This window comes from Monodon monoceros, unplaced genomic scaffold (genome assembly GCF_005190385.1).
Source record: "Monodon monoceros isolate NGI ecotype Baffin Bay Population unplaced genomic scaffold, NGI_Narwhal_1 Super_Scaffold_19, whole genome shotgun sequence".
Taxonomy (NCBI): Eukaryota; Metazoa; Chordata; class Mammalia; order Artiodactyla; family Monodontidae; genus Monodon; species Monodon monoceros.
This window is the reverse complement of record NW_021703775.1, coordinates 79,112,318-79,140,107: the sequence shown is the minus strand read 5'-3', so window position 1 is coordinate 79,140,107 and position 27,790 is coordinate 79,112,318. Positions and strand designations below refer to the sequence as shown.

At 49.9% G+C, this 27,790-nt stretch overlaps 1 protein-coding gene across 1 annotated transcript; it reads left to right on the top strand.

Moving 5' to 3' along the window:
* Positions 1 to 2,607: 2,607 nt before the first annotated feature.
* TRIB2 (tribbles pseudokinase 2) lies at positions 2,608 to 27,370 on the top strand. Its single transcript, XM_029232549.1, has 3 exons — positions 2,608 to 4,258; positions 9,132 to 9,424; positions 26,265 to 27,370. The coding sequence occupies exons 1-3, from the start codon at positions 3,989 to 3,991 to the stop codon at positions 26,731 to 26,733; spliced, it is 1,032 nt and encodes a 343-aa protein (XP_029088382.1). The 5' UTR covers positions 2,608 to 3,988; the 3' UTR covers positions 26,734 to 27,370.
* The last annotated feature ends 420 nt before the right edge of the window (positions 27,371 to 27,790 follow it).

Here is a 27,790-nt window from a genome sequence, read left to right as displayed (position 1 = left end):
GCACTACAGTCGTTTCCAAAGGTCATGAATCTGGCCTTCAAGAACGGGCAGGACTGTGGCCACTGTGTAATTTCATCAGAAGTAATGAACGTATCAATACTAACAATCGTTTACAGCATCAGTTATTTTCTCAGTCTCTCCAGGTGACAGCGCTTTCTCTTCCCTTGCAAGCGCACTGATGTTTACTCCATGTGACCTCCAGCGTGATCCTTCTAGAACCCCAATCAACCATGCTACTTGCCGCATTTAATGGTAGCCTTGACTCTACATCTCTTCTATTCTGGCTGGTCTATCAGCCCCTCCCCATTCTAATCCCAACTCACTTTGCCTGCCACATGCCTGGCCACTGCCACCAAGCTGCCAATACCAGAGCCATGGGGAGTTACTAGAAATTTCAGAACATCCCACTCCTTTGCTTCTGCACATTCTTTCTCTCTGCCTGAAATGCCAATGACAGTCTCTTATTTATGTTATCGCATGACTCATAGAACCTTTTCAAGATCCATGAGCACAGGAGAGTACATTTTTTAAATCATTGTATCTCTTTTCTCAGTGTCTGGTGCACAGTAGGTTTCAATAAATACTTGCTCTGGATTAATTCAAGGTGAAAAAAATCACATTTTCTGGAAAATTCCCTGAAGCCCGGGAAAAGTGGTTCCTTCCTCTACACTTCTTGGATGCCTTGATATCTAATTGCCACACTGTTACACAATGAAATGATGTATTTCCATATGTTTGTCTGAAGCCGGACTAGGAGCTCCTGGGCGTCAGAGACCAAATCTTACTCATACTTGGATCCTTAACACCCAGTGCAGGCCCAGCTTATGGTAAACCTTCATAGATTTCCTGGAACTGAAAAATATAATTCTAAAGCAATCACATGAGCTGAGCAGGGTGGGTGTTAGGCTTCTCATTTTACAGTTGAAAAAAGGGGACCCAGGGAGGAAAAAAAAAATGTCTTGACTCAATTTTCATTCAAAAATCAGAGGCCCAGACAGGGCTGGAACAGGGTCTCCTAAACCCCTAGTTATAAAGCGCTGTTGGTGGCCACTGAACAGAGGAGGCTGGCGCCTTTCTTTCTGACCCCTCAGCAGAGAAACAGAGGTCTGTTCCTGAGACAGGGACCAGCACAGGTGTCTTCATGGGACCAGACTGGGTGAAAGGATACTACTCACCACTCATGGTGATGGCCTGGGGGAACAGATGTGTCCCCCTAGGGTCAGGGACTGGGTCCTGGTTTGTGAGGAGTAGGTTGGGGAGACCTGCCAGGAGGCATGGGACCACTCCTTGACCTTTTCAAACCCTGCGGCCCTGCGGTGGCCTGTCGTACAGTCTATGTCCTCTCTGGCCAGCCTCCCAGGAACTGCTTATCACCAGAGTAACTTGTTTGTGCATAATTATAAATTATAAATATGCTCCAGGGGGCATAATTATACAGAGCTCTCTTTTTTGCTCAAAAGTGTCCTACTGTGGGCAATACATGATATAGTCCCCTTTTCCTCCCCCACTAGAAAATATGCATACATGCATGTAAAAGCTCAGAGGGCTCCAAGAGTCTTGTAAACGCCCCTTGGCTTTTATTTATTTATATATATTTTAAAGTTTGTTCCCCCAACCAGATTGCTTGATTTACCAGGATACATTAGGTTAAGGCCTGGAGGTCCCAGTCTCTGCCTGAGTTCAAGCCCCTTTCCTGACGTGTGTCTGCCTAAGCCAGAGGACTGGCACCTCCTGCAGAAGTTGAGAATAACTGGAGTGAAAAGGCAGCCCTCACCTGATTCTCAGTGTTGAATGCCTTTTTGGTCCACGTGTGCGTCGGGGCAGGGGGCGCCACTCTGGCTAGCGGCCTGGAGCCTCGCAGGAGGTGTGCGTAGGGCATTGAGGGCATTGTTTCACTGGGCCAAGGCCCTCTGGGCACTGTCTTGGGAGAGGAAGAATTAGTGATTACCTTTGGTATGAGTTAAAAGGTGCCTTCAAGCTGGTCTTCTGCAGAAAATACTCAAAGCCTTGGTGGGGGGCGGGGTTTGGAGGGTGACACCAACTAAAAGTAAGCAATCGATTTCTTTTTAAATGGGGAGAAGAGTGTTAGTAAAAGATAACGAAACTAATTTTTGAAACTCCGTGCGGCACCACTGATGCAAGCACATTCTCCACGGAGAAAAGCTACATCTGAGCAGCGGTGTCCTGATGCTCAGAGGATGCCTGGCTTTCTGGGGAAGACGAACGGGTTAGAAAGTCCACTAGCCACTGCTGGAGCTGCTTGGGTACTTGTGACCGGGCGACTCCTGCCCAGCCGCGCGCGCAGTCAGCCTGTGGAGGCGCCGGGATCCTCCCTCCCCGGTCCGGTGCTCTACCTCCCCAGCCCCGGGCCGCGGTTGGATAATGCACTTTGTTTACCTCGCCCGGGCCGAGTCATCCAACCGGGAGGCAAGCGCCCGCGCCCGGGGCCGGGAGCTGCAATGGCAGTGGCAGCCGGCCGCGGGCGCGGGAAGCCGCCCCGGGACTGGCAGAGGCGAGGCTGATTGATGGGCACCCGGCTCAATGAGGGCGGCCCGGGCGGGGGAGGGGCGGGGCCTGCTCTGGGCTGAGCCAGTCGCCGGTGCCGCTGGGGGGGGCGGAGGCGCCGTAGAAATGTGTCGGTGACATTGAATGGGGAGACTGAGCGCGAGCTAGGCGCGCGCGCGCACACACGCGCACACACGGCCCCGCTCGCTCCGAGATCCCCGGCCACGTAAGTAACTATTAATACCGCCTCGCAGAGAGATGCGGGCGTGCTGAGCTCGGGGATTGGCCTCGGGCACCGTCGGCCGTCCCCTTCAATTTTAAGTACACATTCCTCTTACCTCCGGTTGGGGGAAGAACAAAATAAAAGAAGAAGAAAAGCCGTCAATTTTCTCCAAAACAAACCCCGCCAGGCAATTTGGGTTGAGGGTAAGGGGAGACGGAGTGGTTGCAAATTATTCCAAGGCGAGATCCAGTTACCGAACGAGAAAGGAACAGCGCGGGTTGACTGGGCTGGGGGTGCATCCCCTTCCAGGGCCGGGAGGACCCCCGGAAGCTCGGAGACCATTGATCTACCCTTGTCCCTGCCCGCACTTCTCGCTTTATTCGGAGGACGATCTGGAGCGCGAGGGAGCGGCGACAGCATGAGCCGGTGCTGACCTCCGCCCGGCGGGCCAAGCCCTGGGCTTTGCCGTGGTACCTGTGCCCGGACCACAACTCTGTGCCCAGCTTTTGCAATCTTTTGTTGGCAGCGCTGACCGCTCTAAGTTAAATGCTCCCTTGCTATTTTTTTTGTCTGTTTGTTTAAATTTTGGAGAGCTCTTGCGGTCTTGGAAAAGCCTCAGACGCCATCTACAGTTAAAACGTAGGTAACTACCCTCTCCGGCACCCCCCCCTTCCACGCCCCCCACCCTTTCCACCAAAAAAGGGGGTGCAGCGCGGATTCTGTCTGCGGTGCGGCGCGAGCCGGTACCCGTGCTTATTTCCTTTTTCTTTTTGTTTGGTTTCTAACGCGCTGAGACCAAGCAGCGGCCGTGCGCTCCCCGAAGATTGCACAAACTACAGCCGGGCTCCTCCGCCCCGTCTGCGGTTCGGAAGCCTGCGTGGGGATCGCTTCGGGAGACCCGGCGCTGCAGCTCCCCACCTTAGCAACCTGGTTACTCGTCTAGATCCACGCTGGAAGAAGAGAAAGAGAGAGAGAAACTAAAAGTGCGAAGATTCTGCAAATCGCTGGCGGCTTTGGGGTGACAAAAGGACCCGAGTTGCTGCCGACCGAGGACCCCCGGGAGCCGGGCTCGGAGCAGACAAGGTGCCCGGCGGCGCCCATTTGGGGGCTTCTAACTCTTTCTCCACGTAGCCCCCTTCCCGCCCCCTCCCCTCTCGTTCCCTTTTAAAATCCGTGGCACCGAGGCGCCTGCAGACGCACTCGCCAGCGACTCGTCTCTCCAGCGGGTTTTTTTGTTTGTCGAGTGCGATCCCCACACTCATGAACATACACAGGTCTACCCCCATCACAATAGCAAGATATGGGAGATCGCGGAACAAAACCCAGGATTTCGAAGAGTTGTCGTCTATAAGGTCCGCCGAACCCAGCCAGAGTTTCAGCCCGAACCTTGGCTCCCCGAGCCCGCCTGAGACTCCGAACTTGTCGCATTGCGTTTCTTGCATCGGGAAATACTTATTGTTGGAACCTCTGGAGGGAGACCACGTTTTTCGTGCCGTGCATCTGCACAGTGGAGAGGAGCTGGTGTGCAAGGTAAAAAGCCCGGGGTTTGCTTTTGCTTTTTTTTTTTGTCTTTTAAGAAGATCCCCCCGGCCTTTTGGAGGGGGCCGGAGGGGGCGGAAGGTTGCCGAGCCCTGCAGTCCGGGGGGGAGGGAGATTCGCGGGATAATTATCCGTGGTCTCGTTAAATGGGGTTATGTATTTATTTGTTCCTGTTCGACTAGTTGCGAAGTTTTTAGAGCGTTGCGGGCAATGCGGCGGACTGCGGCGGGGGCGTTTTGGGGAGAGCCCGCGGCGGGGAGGGCGGCGGGACTGCGCGGGGGCCACGGCCACGCGTGCTCCCAAGGGCTCGTGGAGCTCCTCCGCGCGACGCCGGGTCCCGCTGCCCGGGGATTGCTCCCTGGGTCCAGCCCCCTCCCCTTTCCAACACCCAGGAGGGAATCCCCCGCTAATTTTAAGGCGCTGATGACTTGGTTCCTTTCGCAGCCATTGTTCTCAGCAGCGTGCAGGTGTTGAACCTTTGTTCCGTAGGTGCCCCTTCAAAGAGACACACAAAGGTGTCCCCTCTGGCTGAGCCCAGGGGCCCAGCGCGGGGAAGGAATTCACAAAGAGCTTGCTTCTGCCAGGAGCCTTGAAAGGAGGGTTGGGGGTGGAAATCAAAGCCGCCAGCGCACCTTTGGGTGCAGGAAATTGTGAATCCTTTGGGTCTTTTCCTCTTGTCTCCGTTCCTTCTCGTCTCCAGCTCTCCGAGCCGGAGCCCCCTCGACCCTGCTACTCCACCCCTCAGCACACACCGTTGCCTGTATGGTTTAGAGGCCAGCATTTGGAGCCTCGGGGATTCACAGTGCTAATGCAGAGATGGGCACTTTCCTTTCCTTTTCGTCTTTGACCCTGAACTGGTTGGCGTCTGTGTTCAGTGTGTCTGTGTGTCTTTGTGTGCGCCCACAGGGCTCCAGACAAGGGGATGAGCCGGAGACTAGTTGCAAAAAAAACAAACAAAAAATGAAGACGGTAGAGCAGGCTACCCAGGAATTGGACATAGATCAAGAATTCACTGTTGCTTAATTTTAGATTGGCTCACTGTTGTTTTTTGGGGGGAGGGAGGTAAGGAGGCAGTAAGGAGTGGAGACCCCTGAGGTCTTTGAAATGGGCACTCGGCACAGCTGTGCTGCAAATAATGTATCACACTTTTACCATCAACCACAGGCTGCTTTGTGAACTTGCTTTCTTTCATAGGGGACTGGAGTATTTCATTGTGAAACATGGCTTTTGTGAAGGGTCTCCAGTCTGTTTTGCAATTGCTCAGTTCAGACCGCTGGGGAAAATCAGAGACTCTTTAAATATTTCTCTCTGCTTGTACTGAGCATTTGGTATTTTGCACCTTCTCCAAGCTATTGAGACTCAGAGCAGCTATTCCCAGTTAACCAAAATTCAGTAGGCTATTCAGAGCTGGATTGAATTCTCAGAAGACCTACAACGTTGTACAATGGGGTAGTCATCCTTTGAAATGAATGAATTCCACAGAGCTGCCACTCTCGTATGAAATATGCACAATCACCCAGCAGTGAGTGTTTTCACTCCTTTTGCTAAACTTCGGTAGAGCATTTTAATATTTTTCAAAGGCTGGAGACGCGTTTAAGTCAAGGGACTCTGCCGCCAAATTCTGCAGAAGCATCTTGCCCGCTATTTCTTTGTTTAAAGGCAGAGGTGACTCTGGCTCCTGCTGTTTCTTTCTCCCTTCAGATTTTTCAAGACATATTTCACTTTGGGCTGACCTTATAGTGTCATTCGTAGACTTGCTCTCTGGCCTGAAACTGTACTTAATCGGCTGGTTCAGTTCTTGCAAAGACTGAATCAGCCCCTCACCAATTACTGTGCGGCTGCAAGTGGATTTAAGTGCAGTATCATTGTTCTGCTTGACAGAGGTCATCCCTTTAAGACACAGCAGCTTCTGTTTGCCTGCCTTTTTACCAGAGGTGATGTGGGTGACTTCTTATGCAAGCATAGTTGTATATAACCTAGGAAGCTCCAAGTGGTTTTATAAGGCTTCTATGAACTACTCTCACGTATGCACCTTGGACTCTTGGCTTACTGCAAGGCTCACTGAAATCTACACACTGAATTCCAGTTCCTTTTGACATCTTAGAATATAGAGTTCGTTTCTCCTAGCTCTGTGTTGACCCAAGAAAAAAAGTCTTTGCAAAAACAGATCCAATGTGAAATGCCACTTACAGAGAAGTCTATAGAATTCTGTAGGACATAATTTGGGAGAGAGAGACTGGAGGGTCATTTAACCAAAATAATCATGCCTGTTTATTGTCTCCCTGTGCCTACTTTAAGCTAGGCAGACGAAGGAATGGGACTTTAGGGGGTTCTTAGCTTACTGTTTTCATGGAAATGCTTGTAGCTACTGTGCAGATTGACATAATTACTATCTTGACAAAATGGGCACTTTTTTTTTTTGCAAAAACTGTGAATGATGGCCTAATCTCTGCCTTATCTGAACTGTCACATTATATAACTAAGGCTCCAAATTAAACATTTAAAAGAAGCTGGCAACCAGGCTTATGGCTTGATTTTACACTTGAAGGTGATGGTTTAAATACCAATCCAAGCCCATAAATGCCTGTTATAGCTACTAATAAAAGTTTGGTTCCTACCCATTTGGGAAAACATAAGTACTTGCTTTATTTTTCATACTCTGTCCACCATCTTGGAATTTAATTTAGTCTCTTCTACAAAGGGTATGGCTGCATTTTGAAGCTGCCATGAATTGTTTGATTTTTTTTTTTTAATTTTAATGTCCATCCAGTTTTTCAGCAGCAGGACAGGATAATAGACTAAAGGTACTGAGCAAAAAACAAAAACAAAAACAAAAAAAAACTCCTTTTATTTTTTAAAACTGCAGCTCGAAGCAGGAAGTATGTTATAAATAATCATAACTCCATGAGTACTGGTGACACAGCCTGAAGCCTGGCTCTTCAGATCCCAGCATCCTCCTTATATAACACAGTGTTTACATTAGCCACTGCAAAGCCTTTATTGCTCTCCGGGAAATTTTTGAGGCTTTCCTGGGTTTCTGCTGCCTGCAGTCTGGGTGTTAAAGTTGACTCAAGCATTTCAGATTCCTAATTGAACGGACCTCTGAGGTCACCGCTCGCAGGTCATCATTTGACAGTATCAGGGTGTGATTTGTGGTCTCTGGAGACACTGAAGTATCCATTCTTAAATTCTAGGTTATAGTGGCAGCAGCTGTGCCACTTTCCTGAGATGCCTTATTATGGTTCATTCACAACGTTACTTTGCTTCCTCGCCGGGGTTCGCACCAGCCCTCCCGAGGTTCTTAGGAGGCCGGTTTGACTCACAGATTTTTGGGTTTTGTTTTTTGCAGCTAAGAGAGACTTAACTCATGGATTCTTAAGTAGCAGCCTGTGTCCCTGGCTGGGTTTTGGAAAGCCCGTGAATCCCCTTAAGACACATCCAGTATTATACATGCTTTTGAGTGGTCATTGTCAGCTAAGAGGGGACAGAGCTCTTATCAGATTCTCAGGTGGGATCTGGACCCAAAAAAGGTCAACCATGTTCTAAATCAATGTCTTCGGTTTCTGAAGAGGAGGGAGGCCCAGTGATTCTGAGTGCTTTATCCACCTCGTGCAGGTTATTGGTGGCCAAGCCAGGATTAGATTCTCAAATTTGATTATTTCTAGGCCAGCGTTTCCCACACACACTGCAAAATGATGATCAAGGAGAGTATGTTCTAACTAATGAAAAAGAAATTTAAGAAGCTAAGCGATGGTGAACCGATAACATTCAGTGCATTGTAAGAGCAATCCTGGCCTCCCATGCTTCCCAGCAAGGAACCGTCGAGCCTGCACCTCACTTCTGCTGCACCAGATAGACTCATCATACTCACATTCCCAGGCGGGTAGGAAAGCCACATTCCAAACCCAGAGATTTGTATCCCCGATTTAGTGGAGCTCTTGAAGTGAATGAAGGCGTTTTCTTGTAACCTCAGAAAAATCTCTGTAGTGTTAATTCCTCTTAGATCTGTCTCCAAAAGGTACTGAGGATGGATTTTCTTTCTAAATAACCCCACAATGAGGTGGCATTTCACAGGCTTATTCTGATTCATAGAAAATCATTGCATAACTGATTCATTGAGCTAGATATCTGTGGAGGGAAGAGAGAAAGGAGCGTGTCTGCTTTCTTAATAAGAAGGATTGCGTCCTTTCCTGGCTCTGCCACTGGGGGCTTGATTTGACTTGTTATCTGAGCCTCAATTTCCACATCTGCGAAATGAAGGTATTGAATTAGGTAACCTTCAGTCTACGCATTTAACCTAGTAATTGCTGTTATGTTGTATACTGCTATACAACCCAATTATGCAGCACAAAAGACGTTGTATACAGTTGCTGTAGCTGTGTAGTGTCGGTGTACTTTTTTTTGAAGGTAAATAAGGTGTTATCTGTGCAGCTTGGGATGGGTCACTTTCAAATTTTGCCTTAATTTTTCTATAAACACAGGGGATTGGGATAGAGAGAAAAAAATCATAAACTTATTTGTGATTTGTTTTGCGTCATTGTGTATACCGTTTGTGTAATACAATACACAACTTGTGATACACAACTTGTGTATTGTATTACATCTGGCTGAGCATTCTGACCTTCGTTTTCTCATATAATCCTCCCGACACGGTGAGTCAATCACTTGCCCTTTTGCACATGAGGACTCGGAGGCTCAGAGAGGTCAAGCGAGTTATTCAATGCCACACAGCTGGTAGGCAAGGCCAGTGTGGTCTGGGTCCAAGTTTGGCCCACGTCTATGGGAGGCATCCACATTCTGTGGCTCGGTGGTACAGGATTTGGTTGTACTCTGACTCTTGGTCTTTTTGTTCATCCTGCCGTAGGTGTTTGATATCAGCAGCTACCAGGAGTCCCTGGCCCCCTGCTTTTGCCTGTCTGCCCACAGCAACATCAACCAAATCACCGAAATCATCCTGGGGGAGACGAAAGCTTATGTGTTCTTTGAGCGCAGCTATGGGGACATGCATTCCTTCGTTCGCACCTGCAAGAAGCTGAAGGAGGAGGAAGCGGCCAGGCTGTTCTACCAGATCGCCTCAGCGGTGGCCCACTGCCACGACGGGGGGCTGGTGCTGCGCGACCTCAAGCTGCGGAAATTTATCTTTAAGGACGAAGAAAGGTGAGTCTCGTTCCTGTCCAGGCCCGTGTACTATAGCAGGCTGCTCAGAGAGGTTGGAGTGGACGTTGTGTTTTGCTGCCTGCCGTCCAGGAGAGGAGGAGGGGGCGTGGAAAGACAAAGGGAGGCGGGTATCGCAGTGTTTGAAGTGCCCTTAGAAAGCAAATTGCCGCTCCTCTAAGAGATGTTATCAGATGTTCACAAGTGCCAGATTATTCTGTGACCCAGTAGTTATTTTTGTCTTGGTGTCTTGAACTCTGAAGGTGGCTGCCAGCCTGTGTGGCATTTTCAGTGTGAATAAGGCAAGATTTTGAAAAGCTTGCCTTCGGAAAGCTCCACGTCTGGGATCAGTTGTTTTGTCATTCATTCGTCACTCATTCAACAGGTATTTCCTAAGTCTGTTCCTCAGTATGAATTACAAGTCTCAGTACTGTGACTATCAAGTTGCATTAGCTAGTCAATGACCTATAAAGGAAATGTTACAGACCCTACATACACTTATGTACTGGGTCAGATGGGAACGGAGGGCTGGGATGTCAGTTCTAACTAGGAATTGGAGAGTCAAGAAAGTTTTTATAGGAGAGGTGATTTTGAAAGATGAATATATTGTAGGCAATGTGGGAAGGACCAATGTTGCAGGTGAGGAACCTGCCTGTGCACATGCCTGGCAATGTGAAGGTCTCGGTTATTTTAGGAGACGGCCGGACAGGATGCTAGGCATCTGGGCTTCATTCATGGTTCTTCCATTAACTCATTACATTCTATTTAGCAGGTCCCACTGGGGCCCTGCTTTCTCCTCCAGCTGACTTTGATTGTAAAAACTCAAGTTACTTTTTTTCTTTTTAATAATGTGCTTTTTTAGAGGAGTGGAAGCAGCTAATTTATGTGCATTGCTGACTATTCCAAGGATTGTTCCAGGGACTCTGCATACGTGATGTCATGGAATTCTCCGGACTGCCTTGGGTATCCTCAGCTCCCGTTAGCAAAGTGTTTAGTGAAGCGAAGTTTCCATTGTCACGAAGCTGTTAAGGACCATCTGAATACAAGGCTAGTGCACATCACTCATTCATTCACTCAGCGAACATTTCGGGGCTACCTTTTATCCGTCTGGAATAGATTTACTATCAGACCTTTCCATCTTCCATTTAGCTGGCCATCGATCCCAGTGGCCTGTGGTGTATTTAGATGATTGCTTGTAGAAGTCTCATGGCATCCAAATGAGAGAGACCACGTGGTGTGTGCTTTGGTTTTTCCATCTTCATGGTTTGAGCTAATCGGGCAGTAAATGTCTGGGAAGCATTTGGGGATTAGCACAGGTCAAAGGGCCTGTGGTTACTTAACCCAAATGGAATAATTTCATGAACTTTTATAATCCAGCTGAGTATACAAAGTGCAGAGGGCCCCTGGATTTCCTGGACCCACAGAAGTTGATTATTGTTCCATATTTTTACCCATAAAGGAGTATCATAGGAATCCGTGGTGGCCAATATCCCGGTCTCTGACAGTGGATGGCATTTACCTTTATTAACAAACTAAAGAAGGTCGGGGGCACTATTTGAAAACCTAGAGTGTGGGGCGATGGTTACTTTTCTTTCAGCTCAGGTGTGTCTGCCCTTGGAGCCTGCAGACCCAGGTTCTTATCCTGTTTTTGCCTTTACTCCACTCTGTGACCTTATATTGGTCCCTTCCCCTTGGCCTCAAGTTCCTCATCCTTTTATTGTCCTGGCTCAGTTCTACTGGCTCTAAGGTCTTCCCGAGTTCCAACACTCAGGCATATGCTGCTTTGAATATTCTCACATGGAAAGATAAATATACATCTGACCCCAGCAGAATACTGACAGAGAGGTATCCTCTTTGCCCTTCAGTGTTCCACCATCCTTGAAGATCTAATAACTCTAACTACAAAAATAAGAGGTAATATTTGGTGATCTCTATAAGCTCCTACCATAAGGTTATCATTTAACACACTTAATTCTCTCTGCAAATTGGAGAGGTGAGTATTAACATGTCCATTGGGTAGATGAGGGCTCCGAAGTGTAGCATGGTAAAGTCTCAAAGTTACAGACATGAAAGAGCAGAAATAAGGACATATTATCTCTGTTAAGTCAGCTCTCAAGAAATTCATTTGGCCGCCACCAGGAGTCAGGACAATCAATGCTCTCTCTCGTGGGGATCTGCATTTTTAAACATCATCTTTGATTCTGTCTCTTTAGAGAGGAATTTCAGGCATCAGCAAGGACATGGGGTGGGTGACGCATCCAGGCTTAGCACAGCCGTGGTAGACACAGATTTGTGAAGTGAGCCAGAGTAGGCTGGATGTTCCCAGGTCACAGGACATGGGAGCAGAAGCAGACGCTAGAGGTTCCATGCTTCAGCCCTTTTGTTTTGCCACCAAGAAGCAGCTCTCCCAGAGGTGAGGGTGCTCACCCCAGAGCCCACAGCCGTCTGGAAGCAGATAAGGGCTGAGTCCGACCTCACATTTGCTGGTGCAGGGACTCTCCCCCAGGCCTGCTTGTCCTTTATGGGAAGACGTGTAAGACTGCCGATCAGTGCCTTGTGGCAAAGCCAGGGTCTTTGATGTCGCAGGGGCTGGAGAAGAAATACCCATGCGTAAGACGCTTCCAACACGAGAACTGTGGGGCTCTGATGCTCAGTCTGGAGTTATGTTTGACTTATGCAGAAGAGCAGACCCTTTCTAGAAAGAACTAGAAAGAGGCATCTCATGTGAATGTGAAACCAGGACACCACTGGAGCAGGCGTGTCAAAGCTCAATCCTTTTTAACTCCAAAGAGCATTTTCCTTCTGAAAAAGACAACCTAAGTGACAGGCAGGAAGCTGGTCTTCATCTGTTTGCAGCATGCCTGAGCACCTGAGCCCGAGCAGCCCGGCCTCCCGAAGGACCATCGGGGGGGAAGGAGAACTCCCCATGCCACAGGCGAGGCACCTGGGCCGCACAGGAGCTAGGTGACCTTGCTCAAGGTCTCACAACCAGTCCGATGATGGAGCTAGCCTAGAAATCCTATCTTTTCCTTCCAGAGCTCTTTTTCTGCCCCGAACCATGCTGAGGTACCAACGAACCTGCGGTGCTGAACACGACATGTATCTCTGTCTGGGCAGCTCTGAGAAGGTTGCTGCTTTCCTTTTCAAGGACATTCTAAATGTTTTCATCAGTAGCTGACAGGACCTTTTTAATTTTCACCCAACCATCAACTTTTTGTAAAAGATGAATAATGCTTAGTGGCCTTCTTTCATCTTCTTTGGTTTTTAACCTCTCGACTTGGGACTGTGAGACGGGTTTTGTCACTCAGCATATTCTAGTTCCCAGGGGCCACCGAGTTTCATGGTAGAGTCTCTTTGTTGGTCTGCACGGTGGCTGTGTGGCAACCTCGCCTGTATTTCCTGAGAAGAACAGGACTCAGGGGCCCTGGGATCTCTTGGGGGCCATGCTGCTGGCAGCCTTCACTTTTGGTCCTAATCAATAGGACCTAATCCATAGGTATTTCAATAGGACTAAAGCTTCTTCCTCTCTTGACAGCATCGAAGAGTTAGAAACAATGGGTTGAATTTGAAAGACTTTTGAAAAGTTAGGCGACGGCGTCTGTGTCTGTTCTCTGATCCTTAATGCATTGGTCCTATGATGGGGGGCGGGGCATAGAAGAGACATTAGGAAGCACTGCTTTATTAAACTTCAAATCACCAGACACTTCTTTTGCACTCTATTTTTTTTTTAATTAATTAATTTATTTATTTATTTTTGGCTGCGTTGGGTCTTCGTTGCTGCGTGCAGGCTTTCTCTAGTTGCGGTGAGCGGGGGCTACTCTTCGTTGCGGTGCGCGGGCTTCTCATTGCTGTGGCTTCTCTTGGTGCAGAGCACAGGCTCTAGGCGCACAGGCTTCAGCAGTGTGGCACGCGGGCTCAGTAGCTGTGGCTTGCAGGCTCAGTAGTTGTGGCTCGAGGGCTCTAGAGCTCAGGCTCAGTAGCTGTGGCGCACAGGCTTAGTTGCTCCACGGCATGTGGGATCTTCCTGGACCAGGGCTCGAACCCATGTCCCCTGCATTGGCAGGCGGATTCTTAACCACTGTGCCACCAGGGAAGCCCCTCTTTTGCTTCTGTCTTCTCTCTCTCAAGGATGTGCTTCTTGTTCCTTGATGATCTTGAAAGTGATAGAAGGTGAAAGCATTACGTAGTGATATTGACTGTGCCCCACGTGGTTCAGAAAGAGACCTGCCTCTGGGCTGACTTCTTATGCACAGATTTTCCATTCTGAACCATCTGTAACTCTTGAGTCCATGGCCATCCATGGGAACATTCTTAATGGCACTGTCATCACCGCAAGTCCAGTTTCCCACAAGTGGCTTTGCAGACATCATATACAAATGACACCCAATGTTCTATTAACCCTGACGCTAGGGTGCCTTCTGCTTCTGTGTTGAATCAGCAGCACCTCAGATTCTTCTGCTCCTGTTTTATTTGTTTATTTTTATTTTATTTATTGTTTTATTTGAGCTAGATTCAAATTCTGGCTCTACCACTTATTAGCTACCTGATTAAGTCATTTCATGCTTCTGAGCTGTGCTTTCTTTCCTCAAAGCAGAAATAATAATTGCATCTCTGTAGGGTGGTTGTGAGAGTTCAGTGAGATGATTCTGTGACTCACAGGGCAGGGCAGGCACTTACTAATCAACAACTGCTCCTAGAGTCATTGATAAAATGGTACCGTTATGGGGGAGCAGTTCCCAGAGAATGGAGAATGCAGTAACCATTTCCATGAAGGTGGAGCCCTTGTGACGGAAGGGTTCAGATTTAAGCCACTTCCTCCTCTTTCTTTTCTTTAATTATAATCACTGGATCCGTATTATGAGGGCGCCTGACAGGTCAAGTACACGTGGTGTGGAACCTGATGCTCAGAAGGGCTAGAAGGTTGACGAGATGTACCAAAGGCAAGGTGGACAGAAACACAGGCAGGGAGCGAGGGATCCTGCCCCAACACGCCTGGACCGGCCACTGTGCTTCTGCCCCTGTGCTGCTGCCTCTCCTCCCTGCCGAGATGCTTCTGCAGGGCAGAGCCTCAGTCATTTTGTTTGTGTTTTGAGGAAGTTAAACCCCTATCTTGGTTGAACTCGCCCTGGACACACCCTTTGCATCCCCAGTTCCTGTCGTAAAATCTGAGATGGTCTGTGTGCGTAGGAGGGGCCCCCTGTTGGTTGGGGCCCTGAACCTGAGGAAGAGCAGTGCTCAAATTCCCAGAGGGTGTGCCGGCGTCCTCCCGCCCCTCTCGCCCTGCTCTGGGATTAGAGGGATCTGCTTGGTCAGTCTGCTCCTTGAGGCCCATGGTTCAATCCCAGCCTCTAAGGGACAAGGCCAGTTATGCCCGTGGAAAGTGAGTTGCTGTCTGGATTCCAATCTCTCCTCTTGCACTTACTCATCACCTTAACTTTGACAAGTTACTTCACCTCTTCTGCCCCATTGCCTCGTCATAACGAGAGGACTTTGCTCCTGAAATTAAGTGAATTAACAGCAGTGAACCTGATGCTGGGTGCACAGCTGGCCGTCAGCACGAGATCCCTCTGCTGTCCTTGGCCTCTTCTGCACGTGCTGTCTGGCCCTCTGGGTGACACGGGGCCAGTCTGCTGACTCAGGACGTAAAGAGCCCTTTAAGCTGGTGCATCCTGGGGCTGCAGCGGGGCCACCTGAAGAAAGCTCCAGGGGCAGGGCTTGTGCCTACAGCAGTCCCCGTTTGCCAGCTGGATTTCTCCTTCCCTTGCCACCCCTCACCCCAGCTCCCTGCCCCCAACCACAGTTCAGTGTTGACATTTCTTTGCCCAGAAATACCCCATGTGAAGGAGAAGACGGCTTCTGTACATGTTTCTTCTTTGGTTTGGAGATCATTATCTCTTGACGTCACGGGTCTCATTTCCTCTGCTTTGTGGAAGCCGATCGGTGCTGTGTCTGCCACAGGGGACTCTTCGGAGGAACCCAGCGGCCTGGGGTTTTCGGTAGAACAAAAGCCCTCTGCCCAGGCGCCAGAGGACCTGCACCTCCCTGCAGGGTGAAGGCCTCTTCCCTCCCACACCAACCCAGGTCAGTGCTCTCTTTCCCAGGTGTTAGTATCTATATGGGTCCTCCCTTTAGATCTTCCAGGTTTTTCTCACCTCTCTTGGGGCTCAGTATCTAACAAAGTACAGAGGGCAGGCACTGGATCCCTGGAGACCAGACTCTGCTTTCTTTCATTAATAGTGATTTATGTTAAGTTGTAGGCTCACTGGATTTTAGGGAAACACCTTGCCTTTTTGCTTTGAAGGAGCCAGAACTCCTGGAATTCTCTTCTTCATGTTGACCACTTTGATGTACATCAGGCCCATCCTTAGGGAAAGCTCCTCTCCCCAGATCCTTTTTCTCAGGATGTGTCGGTGACACCCTCCGGTAGCGCCCACACTTGCCTCCGTCATAGCGTGTCTCCCGCTCTGTTGTTATTGTCTGTGTGCATCTCCAGACTGTCCTCATCTCCTGCTGGCCTGGGAGCTCCTCGGGGTCAGAGGCTGTCTCATGCGCACTGTTCCGGAACGTGGTGGGCACTGAATGACTGAAAATGCCTTTTACTGAGTAGGAGCCTCTCAGGTTGGATTCTAATGACAGAGTGAGGGGGGCAGGGAATGTACTGATCTAATGGTCGTCTCGGTCATGGCCCAGCTGGGAGCCCAGAATGACTAAAACTTAGGATCTCCCACGTAGACACCGTTTTTCAAGAGAACTGTTTACAGAGCTCCACATCAAGTAACAAATCATTCCCATTTTGATTTAATGATTTATGCAAAAGCGACATTTATCTAAGATACCATTATCCATGTCTGCAGTGGGTGTCATTTTATTTACGAAGGGCTTCAGGTCACAGTTAGAGGGGAGGGCTTCCTCAAGGTTCTGTGCTTAGAAATACGCTAAATAGTGGAAAGCCCAGCAGGATTTCTGGCTGGGCTCTTTACTATTGGGGCTTAATAAATTAGCTCATGGGCTCGACTGGGACCCCTCAGGCAAATGGAGCAGAGGGCACAGCAGTGAGATTTTTGATTCCTGCACTTGACCATTTGACCTTGGCCTGCCTTCTCTGACATGGGTTGGAGATAATAAACTTAGGGTATCCAGCACAGAGCCTGGTGCACTGCAGGGACTTAAAAAGATACCTGTCAAGAATTCAATCCCAAATCTGTCACACTGAAGTTTAAGCTAATACTTGAGATTAATAAAAACAGCACTAAATTAAAAAAAAAAAAAAAGATACCTGTCATGACTGCTGTCCGTCGTCCTCTGTGGCTGTGAGCCTCATACCCCAGCAACCTGTAGATTCATTTATTTGTTCAACAGATATTTATGGAGCACGTGGTATGTGCCTGGCACTATTCTAGGTGCTGGAGATACTGCAGTGCCGAATGAGACAGAAGCCCCGCTCTCACGGGACTTACATGTTAGTGAAATAATATCTAGGGTCCACCATGTACCAGGCCCTGTTCTAACTACAACACTGAAATGAATTTCATCTGAATTAATTACTATGTTTAAGTTAAGCCATTTAAACCCAATAAGTGAGTTCTGCTATGGTTATCACCATTTCACAGATGAGGAAATTGAGGCTCAGGGTCGTACAGCCAGTCAGCACAGACCTGGGGTTGTACCCAGGAGACCTGGCTCCCAAGGTTAGGCCCTCAAATGCCACGTTAGCTGCAGAAATAGATACCACGTAAAATACACCCTTGTGCTCAACCCGTAGAAGGAATTTTCGTACTCAGTTAGGCGACAAGTGAACAGCACGAGGACCTGGCCGGCTGGAGTCTAAGTAAAGCTCAGGACTTGGTTTTCTCTGAGCAGTCTTGGCAGACATAGACTCGGCCACCAGTTAACTAACCCCACGGGCAGTCCTAATACGTCCTGTTGTTCCACTTTGCAGAGTGGGTTTGGTTTCCTCTGCAGAGCTATAAGCTGTGGTCCATTTATTATTTGGACCCTCATGCCTAGCACAGGACTTAGCATTATAAGTGCTGGTGAATGTATGACATTTGACTCAATGGGGGGATGAATAGCCCCATATACCCTGGAGGCCTAAATATTATAAGAAAAAATCCCCTAAACATACTGCTGGAAGAAGACAGTGGATGGAAACACATTTTAAACGTCCTTTATCCAGCCCTCGTGGGAGTTTCTCTAAACCATGCACAGAATCCAGTCTATTTGAAATTTCTTTGGATTCTAGACATTGCAGTTCTTGAGCAGTCACGCCAAGATGCCCTGAGCTCTAGACAGCAGGTTAGAGCTGGGGGCATCTCACAGACACAAGAATCACACTATCTTGCAAACGTTCATTGAGCACCTGTTATGCACTACTTGCTGTGCTAGGTATTGGGGATACAAGACTCAATACCAGAGTCCTCCCCTAATGGAAGACACAGTGCAATGGTTATTTTTAACACCATGTCAGAGAGGAAGGGTGTGCGTTAGAGAGCTGTCTGCGAGCAGGAAGAGGATATTCCAACAATGGAGTGGGGTGTAGAGAAGGATTATGTCAGGGAGGAGATGGGCTCCTTCACAGGGCTGTTCCGAGTGATGGAGGAGGGAAGGGGAGGGGTCCCGAAAGTGCCAGGAGTAGGTGGGGAGGGACTGCTGGGGAAGGGTACTCTGGGGCGGGGTGGGGGCAGAGATGAGGCTGAAGAGGTCTAGGGCCTTGGCTTCATGCCTGGGACCTTGAACTTGATCTGAAATTCAGGAGGAGCCACTGAAGTTGTTTTCTAGTCAGGGCTGGGCGGGGTCACGTTGTGATTCCAGAAGTGTGTGTGGAGGATGGACTGTGGATGGGCATCCCCTTCAGGATGCTGAACCAGGACTCAGGCAGTGGGGGGGGGGAGGGGGAGGGGGATTTAAATCCAGCCCTTTTATCTTTGCAGCTAAAGAAATCAGGAGGGGAAGGTCCTTCCCCAAAGTCCTATAACGTGTTAGTGACACGACCAAGAGCAGAACCCGGTTTTCTGACTCCCTGAACTTGTTCCGTCTCTGCTCAGGCCACCTGGGGAAGCCGCAGTTTAGGACCCTGCCAAGGGAAGCATCCCCGTCCGGCCCAGTGTGTGGACCAGCCGCTCACAGCACTGCTGGGGGTGGCGGGGCTGGAGGGACTGGCCTGAGCCCTGCCCTCACCCCACCAGTGGGGCATGGATAGGAATGTTATGGGCCCCAAATCAACCGAAACAGCACCTCAGGATGTGCCTGCCTCTTCCTGGAAGAAACTGGCCTGGTGGCCCCTTGGGGCAGCGCTGTCCAGCGTGGAGCAGGGATGATTGCCTGGGAAGCTTTCCTGAGAGGCTCAGTCGACTGATCTGGGGTCGGGGGAACCTCGGGGACCCAGGTCTCAATGCAGGGGAGCGAGCGGCGGATGGAGTATCATGAGTCCGAGCTGCGTCTCCTCCCTTGGATGTCCTGGCCGTTCCTATGACGACGGCAGGCAGGCTGCATGGGGAGGGGGTCGGGGTATGGCTTCCCCAATCCCACCACGGCCCTAATGAGTCGGACGCGAACATGCGTCTGCATGCCAGCTACACAGGCTTTTACATCCTGGCTGGGCGGCCGGTGCCGTGGAAACACCTGGGTGCTTGAGTCCGCTTGGGTTTCTCCTCCCAACTGTGCTGTTTCCCAGCAAGTGACTTCATCTTTCCAAGCTGCAGATTTCTCTGAATCAAAGCGGTGCAGGAACCACCACGTCCCAGACTGTGGGGTGGTGTTGTAGGGCAGTCAGAGGATATACTGCCTTCTAGAACTTACCAGCCCTCCCTAGGTCCCCTCCCCTTAGACTTCTCCCCCTCCCCACCTCCACCCCCGAGTGGTTCCCTCACTGGCTTACCTGCTGCTCTCTTGCTAATTTGTGAGCAGCTTGATCTAAGTGCTAGGTCTGTTCAGTGAATCTCCGGGAGCTGGCGCATCGGTGGCTCTCAGAGGTGACTGCTGGAAAGATCTATACACACAAGAAACAGAGGCTCAAGGGAGTAGTGATTTATTGGGCAGTTCAGCGACCTGGGGAGTCCCAGCGGTGGCTGCCAGGCTAGCAAAATGCAGCCCATGGTGCTCAGAGGTCTTCCTTGAGCCCCCCAGCAGTAGCCCCAGCTGGGACCCTTGCTTGACAACTGGACCGGCAGCCAAGGGTGGCTTTGCAGTAGCGGCTGTGGCGGACTGCGGCTGACCTTTCTCCCTCGACCCTTTGCCTGCTTGGACCCACCCTACGGAACGGCCTTCAGTGACTTCCAGACTTCCTGCCCAGGCCAAGCCCACTTGGTCTGGCTGAACTCCCAGCCTGGCCCCTCCCTGGCTGACCCTGTCCTGATCTCTTCCTGCTGAGAGCCCAGGGTGGGTTTTGAGGTTTAAAAGCAAAGGATGATTTGCTTGTGTGTATACCTTTTTTCTATTTTGGATAGAAGCACTGAACATGGAAATCCAGGCTCTGTCACTCACTTTCCAGGTGGCCTTGGACAAGTCACATCTGCTTTCTGTACCCCAGTTTCTTCATCTAGTGAACGGGCAGGTCCAGCTACCGCCATCCACCTCATAAATTATAGCACTTAGATCATGTATGTGATGGTTTTGTAGGTGCTCTGGTGCTGAATAAACCCGGGGCCATATTTGTCTCCATAAACCCAGGGTCTCCCTTAAGAAGTTTCTCTGTCTTGGACACCAAGTAAATCTGTGATGTTGGTGCCAGCGTGTCTTTTGGAGAGGACACTGGCATTAGAATCCTCCTGACGTGGATTAGAGCTCAGTTCTTTCAGTTACTCTATGTATGACCTAAAACATTTCATTCTCTGTGCCTCACTTTCCTTATTTTTTAGGAAGTGGCACATATAATATTTGCCTTTCAGTTTTGTCATGAGAAATAAGATAATGTAGACTGAAAAAAATCCCAGCATTTTATAGATGTTTAATTCGTGGTTTCCTGTTGTTGTTACTACAATTATTATATCAATATCAGGATGTTATAGAGGAAGGGTTGCAGTCCCTATAGCTTAAGAGTTAAAGGAAAGGTAAAATCGGGAAATCTGAAGCTAGAAGAGCTCTTTTCAAGCCATGTACCATTGGTTCTCATTTTACAGAAGGGAAACTGAGGCTGAGGTCGATTTCGTGACCCACAGGGAGCCACTCAAGCCTCTGCTGAGAGTGGGCAGGACATCAGGTCGGGGCTTTCAAGGCGGGTGCGGATGCTCTGTGCAGGTGGGGAGTGGAACTGCATCCTGCTGGTTCTGGCTTCCTCACCTGGCTCAGGATCCGAGAACAGGAGGCCTGGCACTGGGCTGGGCCTGCGCCTGGGACACAGGTGGCCCCCGTGTAAGCCTTGTTCATTCAGAGGTTGAAAGCAAAGCAGGCTGTTCCCCGCCTGTGCCAGGGACAGGTTGCAGAATGCACGCAGGGATGCAGCTTGCAGGCCAAATCAACCCTGCCTGGGGCTCATGGCTCAGGGCTGTCTCCTCCAAGAAGCTGCAGGAGATAACCACTGTCATTTACAGCTCTTTGGCCACACAAATCTCCACCATCCTCCCTTGTCACTTTCAGGAGTCTCTGTTCTTCACGTACCCATCTCTGGTCTCATCACCTCCATGAAGCCCATCCTGATTACCTTAGTCAGTACTGAATAATGTGAGCAGGAGTGAGCTGGGCACATATTTGGGGGAAGAACATTCTAAGCAAGGGGAAAAAAAAAAAAAAAAAAAACAAGTGCAAAGGGCCCAGGAAGGTACCGGGGCACAGAATTCATGTCCATTTCAATCTTCCTGAGGCTCGTACATCTGTCTTCCCCTCTAGGCTTTGGGGCTGAAGGTAGGTTCCTTATCGTAATAAGAAGGTTAGTTAGTTTCCACCACTTTTTGCCGACTTACTATGCTACGCTCCTTGATAGATGCTGTACTTGCATTGTTTCATTTAATCTTCACAAAAACCGAGATGATATCATGGGTGTGACTTGTCCTGTCTGTGTCTCCCGTGACTAGTTTATTTGAATGACTAGGGCCATCTGATGCTCCCGTTGATTTTTATGAAAATCGATTTCTCTGCCTGGAAATTCCTAATTCCCAGACTGATCAGGAGCCCTCAGAAGCTGGAAGACTGTTCATTCATTTCCTCCCACTCCGGCGGGCGCAGGCGCTCCGCCGGGCACTCCCTGCAACACTCCTGAGAGGAGAGGGCGAGCCCCCCCCCCCCCCCCCCCCCGGGGGTAAGCTGAGCCCCAGAGACCTTCTGAAGGGCCCTGCAGTTGTGTGGCACGTCTGTGGGGACCGGAACTGGAACTCCAGCCGGGCTCGGGCCCGCGACCTATGGGCACCCCGGAAGGTCCTTATTTAAAGACGTAATCCAGGCTTCTTGCCTCGACCCCTGCCTGGGAGTGATGTAAACAAGTTCAGGATGTTCCCAGAGAGGCAAGGTCAGAAGAATGCCTGGGGCGCCGCATTTCCTCCCCGTCCTTTTCTAGGCTTCTCTCAGCCCACCCCGGGGGGGACGCCTGCACGCCTGCGCAGAAGAAGCCGGCTCCCTGACCCTGGGGCGCATGCGTGCTGCACCTCGTGAGGGGGCGGCTTCTCATCCCCGCCAGCCTGGGTTGCGTTCCTCCGCCCGGAGCTGCGGCGGCGCGGGTCTGGCATCAGCTCCCCGCCCGGAGAAAGGCGAGCGCTCAGCCGCTAACTAGTCTTCCCCACAAATGAGCTGACCTATCCTCTCTATTAGACTCGGTGTCCCCGTAAAGGAATAATAATTCTTGCCTTGAAAGTTGATTTTATACATCTTAAAAAAGAAAATATATGTAGATACCTACTCATGCTTAAATGCAGAGACGGTGTTTGATATCTGGCACTTACTAATTGTCAGAGGCAGCATTTGAGCCCGGGCCTCTGACCTCAAGACTTGGAACTGGCCTGGCTTCTGTGTGGCTGTGTCGCTACCGGCCGCACCGAACGCCCTGTGACCACAGATCCGGATGCTCCCAGCCGGAGGCTCGGCCTCTGAAGGGAGGAGGAGGCAGGGGCCGACGAATCAGCTTAGGGGCAGCGGAGGTCAGCGGCGCATGGAGTGCTTTTTGATTAATTTTTTTACTGCCCTCAGATTCCTTAGGTATTTGCATAGCTCCTGAGTACTCGTCTTGAGTTTGGGGAGGAAGAGAGGTGAACTCGGGGAGGGGGTTAATTGACAAGAGGGAGACCTTAACCGTTTTCGAAGGCCCTTGTCCATGATCTGGAGGGGGATTCCGGAAGATTGGTGAGGATGAAAGTGGGGTCCCTGCTGCCCATGGGAGGGAGGGGGTGGGGTTAACGGGGTGAAGGAGAAAGTCGGAATCTAGGGGTGTGACCCGGAAGGAGATAAGAATGTAGAAAGGGCTTTAGAATCGGCTTATAGCGAAGAGCTTGAGGTGGGGAAGCCCGTCCCCTGAAAGGTCCTGGACGCCACATCTCCCTCCTGCCCTCACCCTGCCAGGCACCTGAGGTGTTATAATTTACAAAGCCCGCCCCCCGTAGAGCCTTCACCTGGCCTCCACTTAGTCCTGGGAAGGTGTAACTCCTTTACCCGGAGCAGGGGCCGTTGTTCCTTTCAAGGTGAGCGCCCGGGCGCTCCCGGGGCTCAGCAGCGTGACTGTCCCTTTTACTCTTTGATCGAGGGATTGAGTGTCTACTGTGTGCCGGCTACTAGTCTAGGGGCCGGAGATACCGCAGGGAACACAGGTGGTTTTCTCCACGTTCAAAGTGACCTTAGCCACCTGCCCGGGAGCCCCTGGAGGTGGGGAATGAGGTGAGGACCCTGAAGCGACCACTGGCATCATAATACAGAGTATCAATGCAGAACCGTGGACGTGTAAGTGCGTAGTATTCCCGGCGGTGATGAGGGGATGCGGGATTCTGGGATGGGGCGCTACTTTGTATAGAAGGGTCAGGCAAGGTCTCTTTAATCAAGTGCATTTATTTGACCAGAGACCTGAAAACACTGAGCGGTGCATGTATCTGGAAGAAGAGCATTCCGGGCAGGGGCCTGGGTGGGGTGGGGAGGACCGTGTGCAGAGGCCCCAGGAAGGACTGGGCTTGGTCGGCGTATGTGAGGACCGGTGCAGGGTCTGGAAGGGGGGGGTGGGGGGCGTGTGGGTGAAGATGGTCGTCCCCGCTTGGACGAGCTGAGACAGCGGCGGAGGGTTTCGGCGGACACACCTGGCTCCAAACACGAATCTTTTGGTTCCAAGTCTCATTCCACCGGACGATAGCCCCTCGTCACACAGATGCGACGGCTTATTATTGTTATTTGCCCTGCAATAATTCTTCCCATAGCTGCTCTGCTGCCAACACGGTGAACCTGGAGGTGAGGGAGCCTGGCTGGTCCCAAAGCTGGGCAGGAGCTGCTGCTGCTGAGGGGGGGACGGGGAAGCTGCAGAGAGAACCCACTGCGGCCTGTGGTTTGCGGCCCTTCCCCTCTGCCCTGTGGGTTTCACTGACTCACCTCCAATTTCTGAACATCTGGTGAGGCTGGTGTGAGTCAGCTCCACCTGCCACCTTAGATTAGAAAAAGGAAAAGGAAGAAGAGATTTGTTTCTAATCCGCTCAATTCCAGATTAGCACATCTAGACCCTTCCTATTTTTACAGATCATCACTAAAGGGGGAGGAGAAGGGCATGTGCACTCCAGATTATAATAGAATATGGGTGAGCAGATAAAGAAGTTGTGTTGCTATATATGACAGAAGCCCAGAATGTTAAAACTGGCAGAGACTTTAAGACTGTCTTGTCCAGATGGATGCACGACTGTGTGCATGTACTTAATGCCACTGAACTGTACACTTAAAAATGGTTAAAATGGTAAATTGTATCTTATGTATATTGTACCACAATAAAAAAATAAAATTAAAAAAAAAAAAGAAGACTGCCTTGTTCAGTACTCTGCTTTAAGGCTGAGAACAGAGAGGTTTAATGACTCACCCACAGCCACACAGCAGATAAGAGACGTAGTATGGCCTGGAATCTGCTCTCCTACCTCCTAGCCCAGCACCTTTTCCAGTGACCACAACTGTTTCTTGCTCATTGATGGAAATTAGGACCAGGAAGTAGTCACCCTTTGGTCTTGGAAACTCCTGTAATCCAAACATAGGATCTTAGAATCAGCCCAGGGTTTCATCAGACCTTTTGCTCTAGAGAGCTCCGAGCAGTTCTCCTTGGAATAACTTGAGCCTCGCCTCCCTTCAGTGGCTCTTAGGGGAGCTGTGGTGACTGCCTGGAAAGGCTAAGACCTGCAGTTGGAGAAAGAAAGAGAAGTAACAGTGGATGGACCTGAGTCACGGGCTCTGATTTAGGAATAAGGCCTTATTGTGGTTTCTCCGAGCAGTTTCCTACTCTCGGCTCATCTGAGCCTCCTGACACCTCAGGGCAGCAGGGTAGATGCTTTGATGGGCCCTTTTGAGATGAAGGAACCAACTGATAGGAATGATACTGACCTTGCAGGACCTCGTTGGCACTATCCATGCGGTCCCAACCCCCTAACTCTAGCCCCTCTTCCCCGTCCCATGTCCCCTTCGTGGCAGACCATCATCAGTGTGAGGGAATGGGATTAATTGAGTTTACAGGGACTTGGCAGTGGAGGTGTTCTGGCCAGGAGAGTGAGAGGAGGGTGTCAGTTTTAAGCACTGAAAGGTTAATAATGCCTAACTTTCCACTCAGAGAACAGCAGGGCAGGGACACAGGAATTCTTGGGAGGCCCCTGGGCTAAGGAAGGGATGCTAGGCTAGGAGCTTGGGGGCACTGAACACATACTTATTTTGTACTTGGTGATGATATCAAGTCCTTCTGCATAAAGGTGAGAGGTCGGTTCCAGGGACTCAGAGTTTAATGCAGGATTTCTCCACCTCCGTTCTTCCCCATCGTACCCAGGAGAGTCCTGCATCCATCAGCGAGCTCAGTGGTCCTTAACTGGTGGGGGAAAGATTCACACACACACCCATGTACCCATGTGACACAGAATCACATATGTGCTGGCGCAAGTGGACTATCTAACCTGAGTCACATATGTACCAGGTCAAGGACCAGACCCTAGGAGTGTGATGGGCAGGACAGGAGGCAACTTCAACAGGAAATCTTGGAAAGAAGATGAGGATGCTGGCTTTGGAAGGACTAGGTAATGGGATGCACTCCTGACTGAATGTTCCCTGGCTCTGCCTGTGTCCTAAGAGAGGCAGCTCGGTGCAGTGGAAGGAGCATTCAGGTTGACTTAGGAATATGTGAGGTCAAGTTTTCTCTATTTCCCAACTAGAAGGTTCTGGGCAAGTTACTCAAACTCTCTGAGCTTCCATGTTCTTTTCTGTAAAATGGGGTAATAAAATCCTTTACGTCCGAGTAAAGGGCTGTTGCGAAGCCAAAATGCCGTTGAGTGAAAAGTCCTGCTCCTGTGTTGCATCGTGTTCGCCACAAGTTTGCCAGAAGCTGTGGACAGAGCTTCTGTGAGCTTCCCAGCTGGTTGGATCTGAGTTCAAATCTTGTGTCTCCCCATCATGACCCAGGTGTGATTTTGAGAGTATGACCTAATCTTTTTCTTCCTCGTCACTAAGGTGGGGTGATAATAGTGCTGTTCGTGGTTTGTTTACTTGCTGAAGGTTGCAGTCCCCCAGTAGATCATAAGTTTCACGCAGAGTCTTTGCCTCCTGGGTCCCCAGCCCTGGAGTAGGGTCTGGCACGTAGAAGGTGCTCAGTAGGTAACGTTTGGCTGGGCCAATGAATGAATGGTCGTCGGAAACATGAGCTGTAATGATGGGATTCGTGGGTCTCAGAGCACCCTTATGAGCTCACGTTTTCCCTCCTCTCTTGCAGGACTCGGGTCAAGCTGGAAAGCCTGGAAGATGCCTACATTCTGCGGGGAGATGATGACTCCCTCTCCGACAAGCACGGCTGCCCAGCGTACGTCAGCCCAGAGATCTTGAACACCAGTGGCAGCTACTCGGGCAGGGCAGCTGATGTTTGGAGCCTGGGAGTGATGCTCTACACCATGTTGGTTGGGCGGTACCCTTTCCATGACATTGAGCCCAGCTCCCTCTTCAGCAAGATCCGGCGTGGCCAGTTCAACATTCCAGAGACTCTGTCGCCCAAGGCCAAGTGCCTCATCCGAAGCATCCTGCGGCGGGAGCCCTCAGAGCGGCTGACCTCGCAGGAAATTCTGGACCATCCTTGGTTTTCTACAGATTTTAGCGTCTCGAATTCAGGATATGGTGCTAAGGAAGTGTCTGATCAGCTGGTGCCGGATGTCAACATGGAAGAGAACTTGGACCCTTTCTTTAACTGAGCTCACGCCCCACAGTGACTTAGCAGGTACCAGGAGCAAGAGAGGGCAGTGGAGAGGACTTCTTCCAGGGAACACGTATCACCTGGTTTGGTAGCAAGAAAGACGCTGACACTCACAGGCTTCTTGGTTCAAAGAAGGAAAACCGTCAAGGAGCTGACTGAACATGTAGCATGGGGACCAGAGATGCGGGATGGGGGCGGCCTCTGGGGTCCTGTCGGATGGGCGGGAGCCCCCGGGGGCTTCTCTTGCCTAATGGAGCCCCCCCGGAGACTACCCCTGTCAGTTAGGCTGCTTCCGCCTACCCCACTTTCCATTTTGTTCCAAAATAATTGCAGATCCTGATAGAATCAGAACTCTCTGCCTCAAACATACATCTTGGCATCGCACTGTTAGCATTTAACGTCTTGTCATGATTCAGGGAAGGTACCATTGGCCAAGGGTTTTTTTTTTTTTTTTTCATTTTTAAACAAGCCAACCACCTATCTGATAATTCACGGGGTTCGTTTAAAAAAAATTCGGTGCACACAGACTGACATGAAACCTGGGTGCTAAAACTAAAAGAAAATAAAAATCCATTTTGTGTCTTTTAATTGCGTTCTTCAACTCATTTCTTCTAAATAAACATTGAATATCCTGATCAGGAAACGACATGTTAATACTTTGCTCCCTGAAGTGGGAAAAAAAAATCTCTCCTTTAACCCACTATTCTGTTTTGTGTCAATTGGTTTATGGCAGGAAGCTATTAGAAGTCAAACTTCCATCCAGATGCATTACGGCTATCATAGTTTAAAGAAAGAAAAAAGGAAGACGAAAGGAAAAGAGAAGTTCAACTCCTTTTTTTTTTTTTTTTTTGCTGAATGATGAGGGCTGCGTTACAGGCATGCCTCTTTCCTGAGATGATAGTGTTAGTGTGAGATCCTGGATGCTCTCAGAGTCTGAAGCTCTCTTGTAACACTCTGATCTCAACTAAACATTTTGTTTTATCGGCAACTAGTGAAACGAAGCAGGTTGTCCCACGTATAAAATACAGAGCAGCTATCGAGTTTTCTTTACGGAG

Coding starts and splice junctions, on each gene's coding strand:
- TRIB2 (XM_029232549.1), top strand. CDS start 3,989: ATGAACATACACAGGTCTACCCCCATCACAATAGCAAGATATGGGAGA. Junction 4,259..9,131: donor GAGAGGAGCTGGTGTGCAAG/GTAAAAAGCCCG, acceptor ATCCTGCCGTAG/GTGTTTGATATCAGCAGCTA. Junction 9,425..26,264: donor ATCTTTAAGGACGAAGAAAG/GTGAGTCTCGTT, acceptor CCTCTCTTGCAG/GACTCGGGTCAAGCTGGAAA.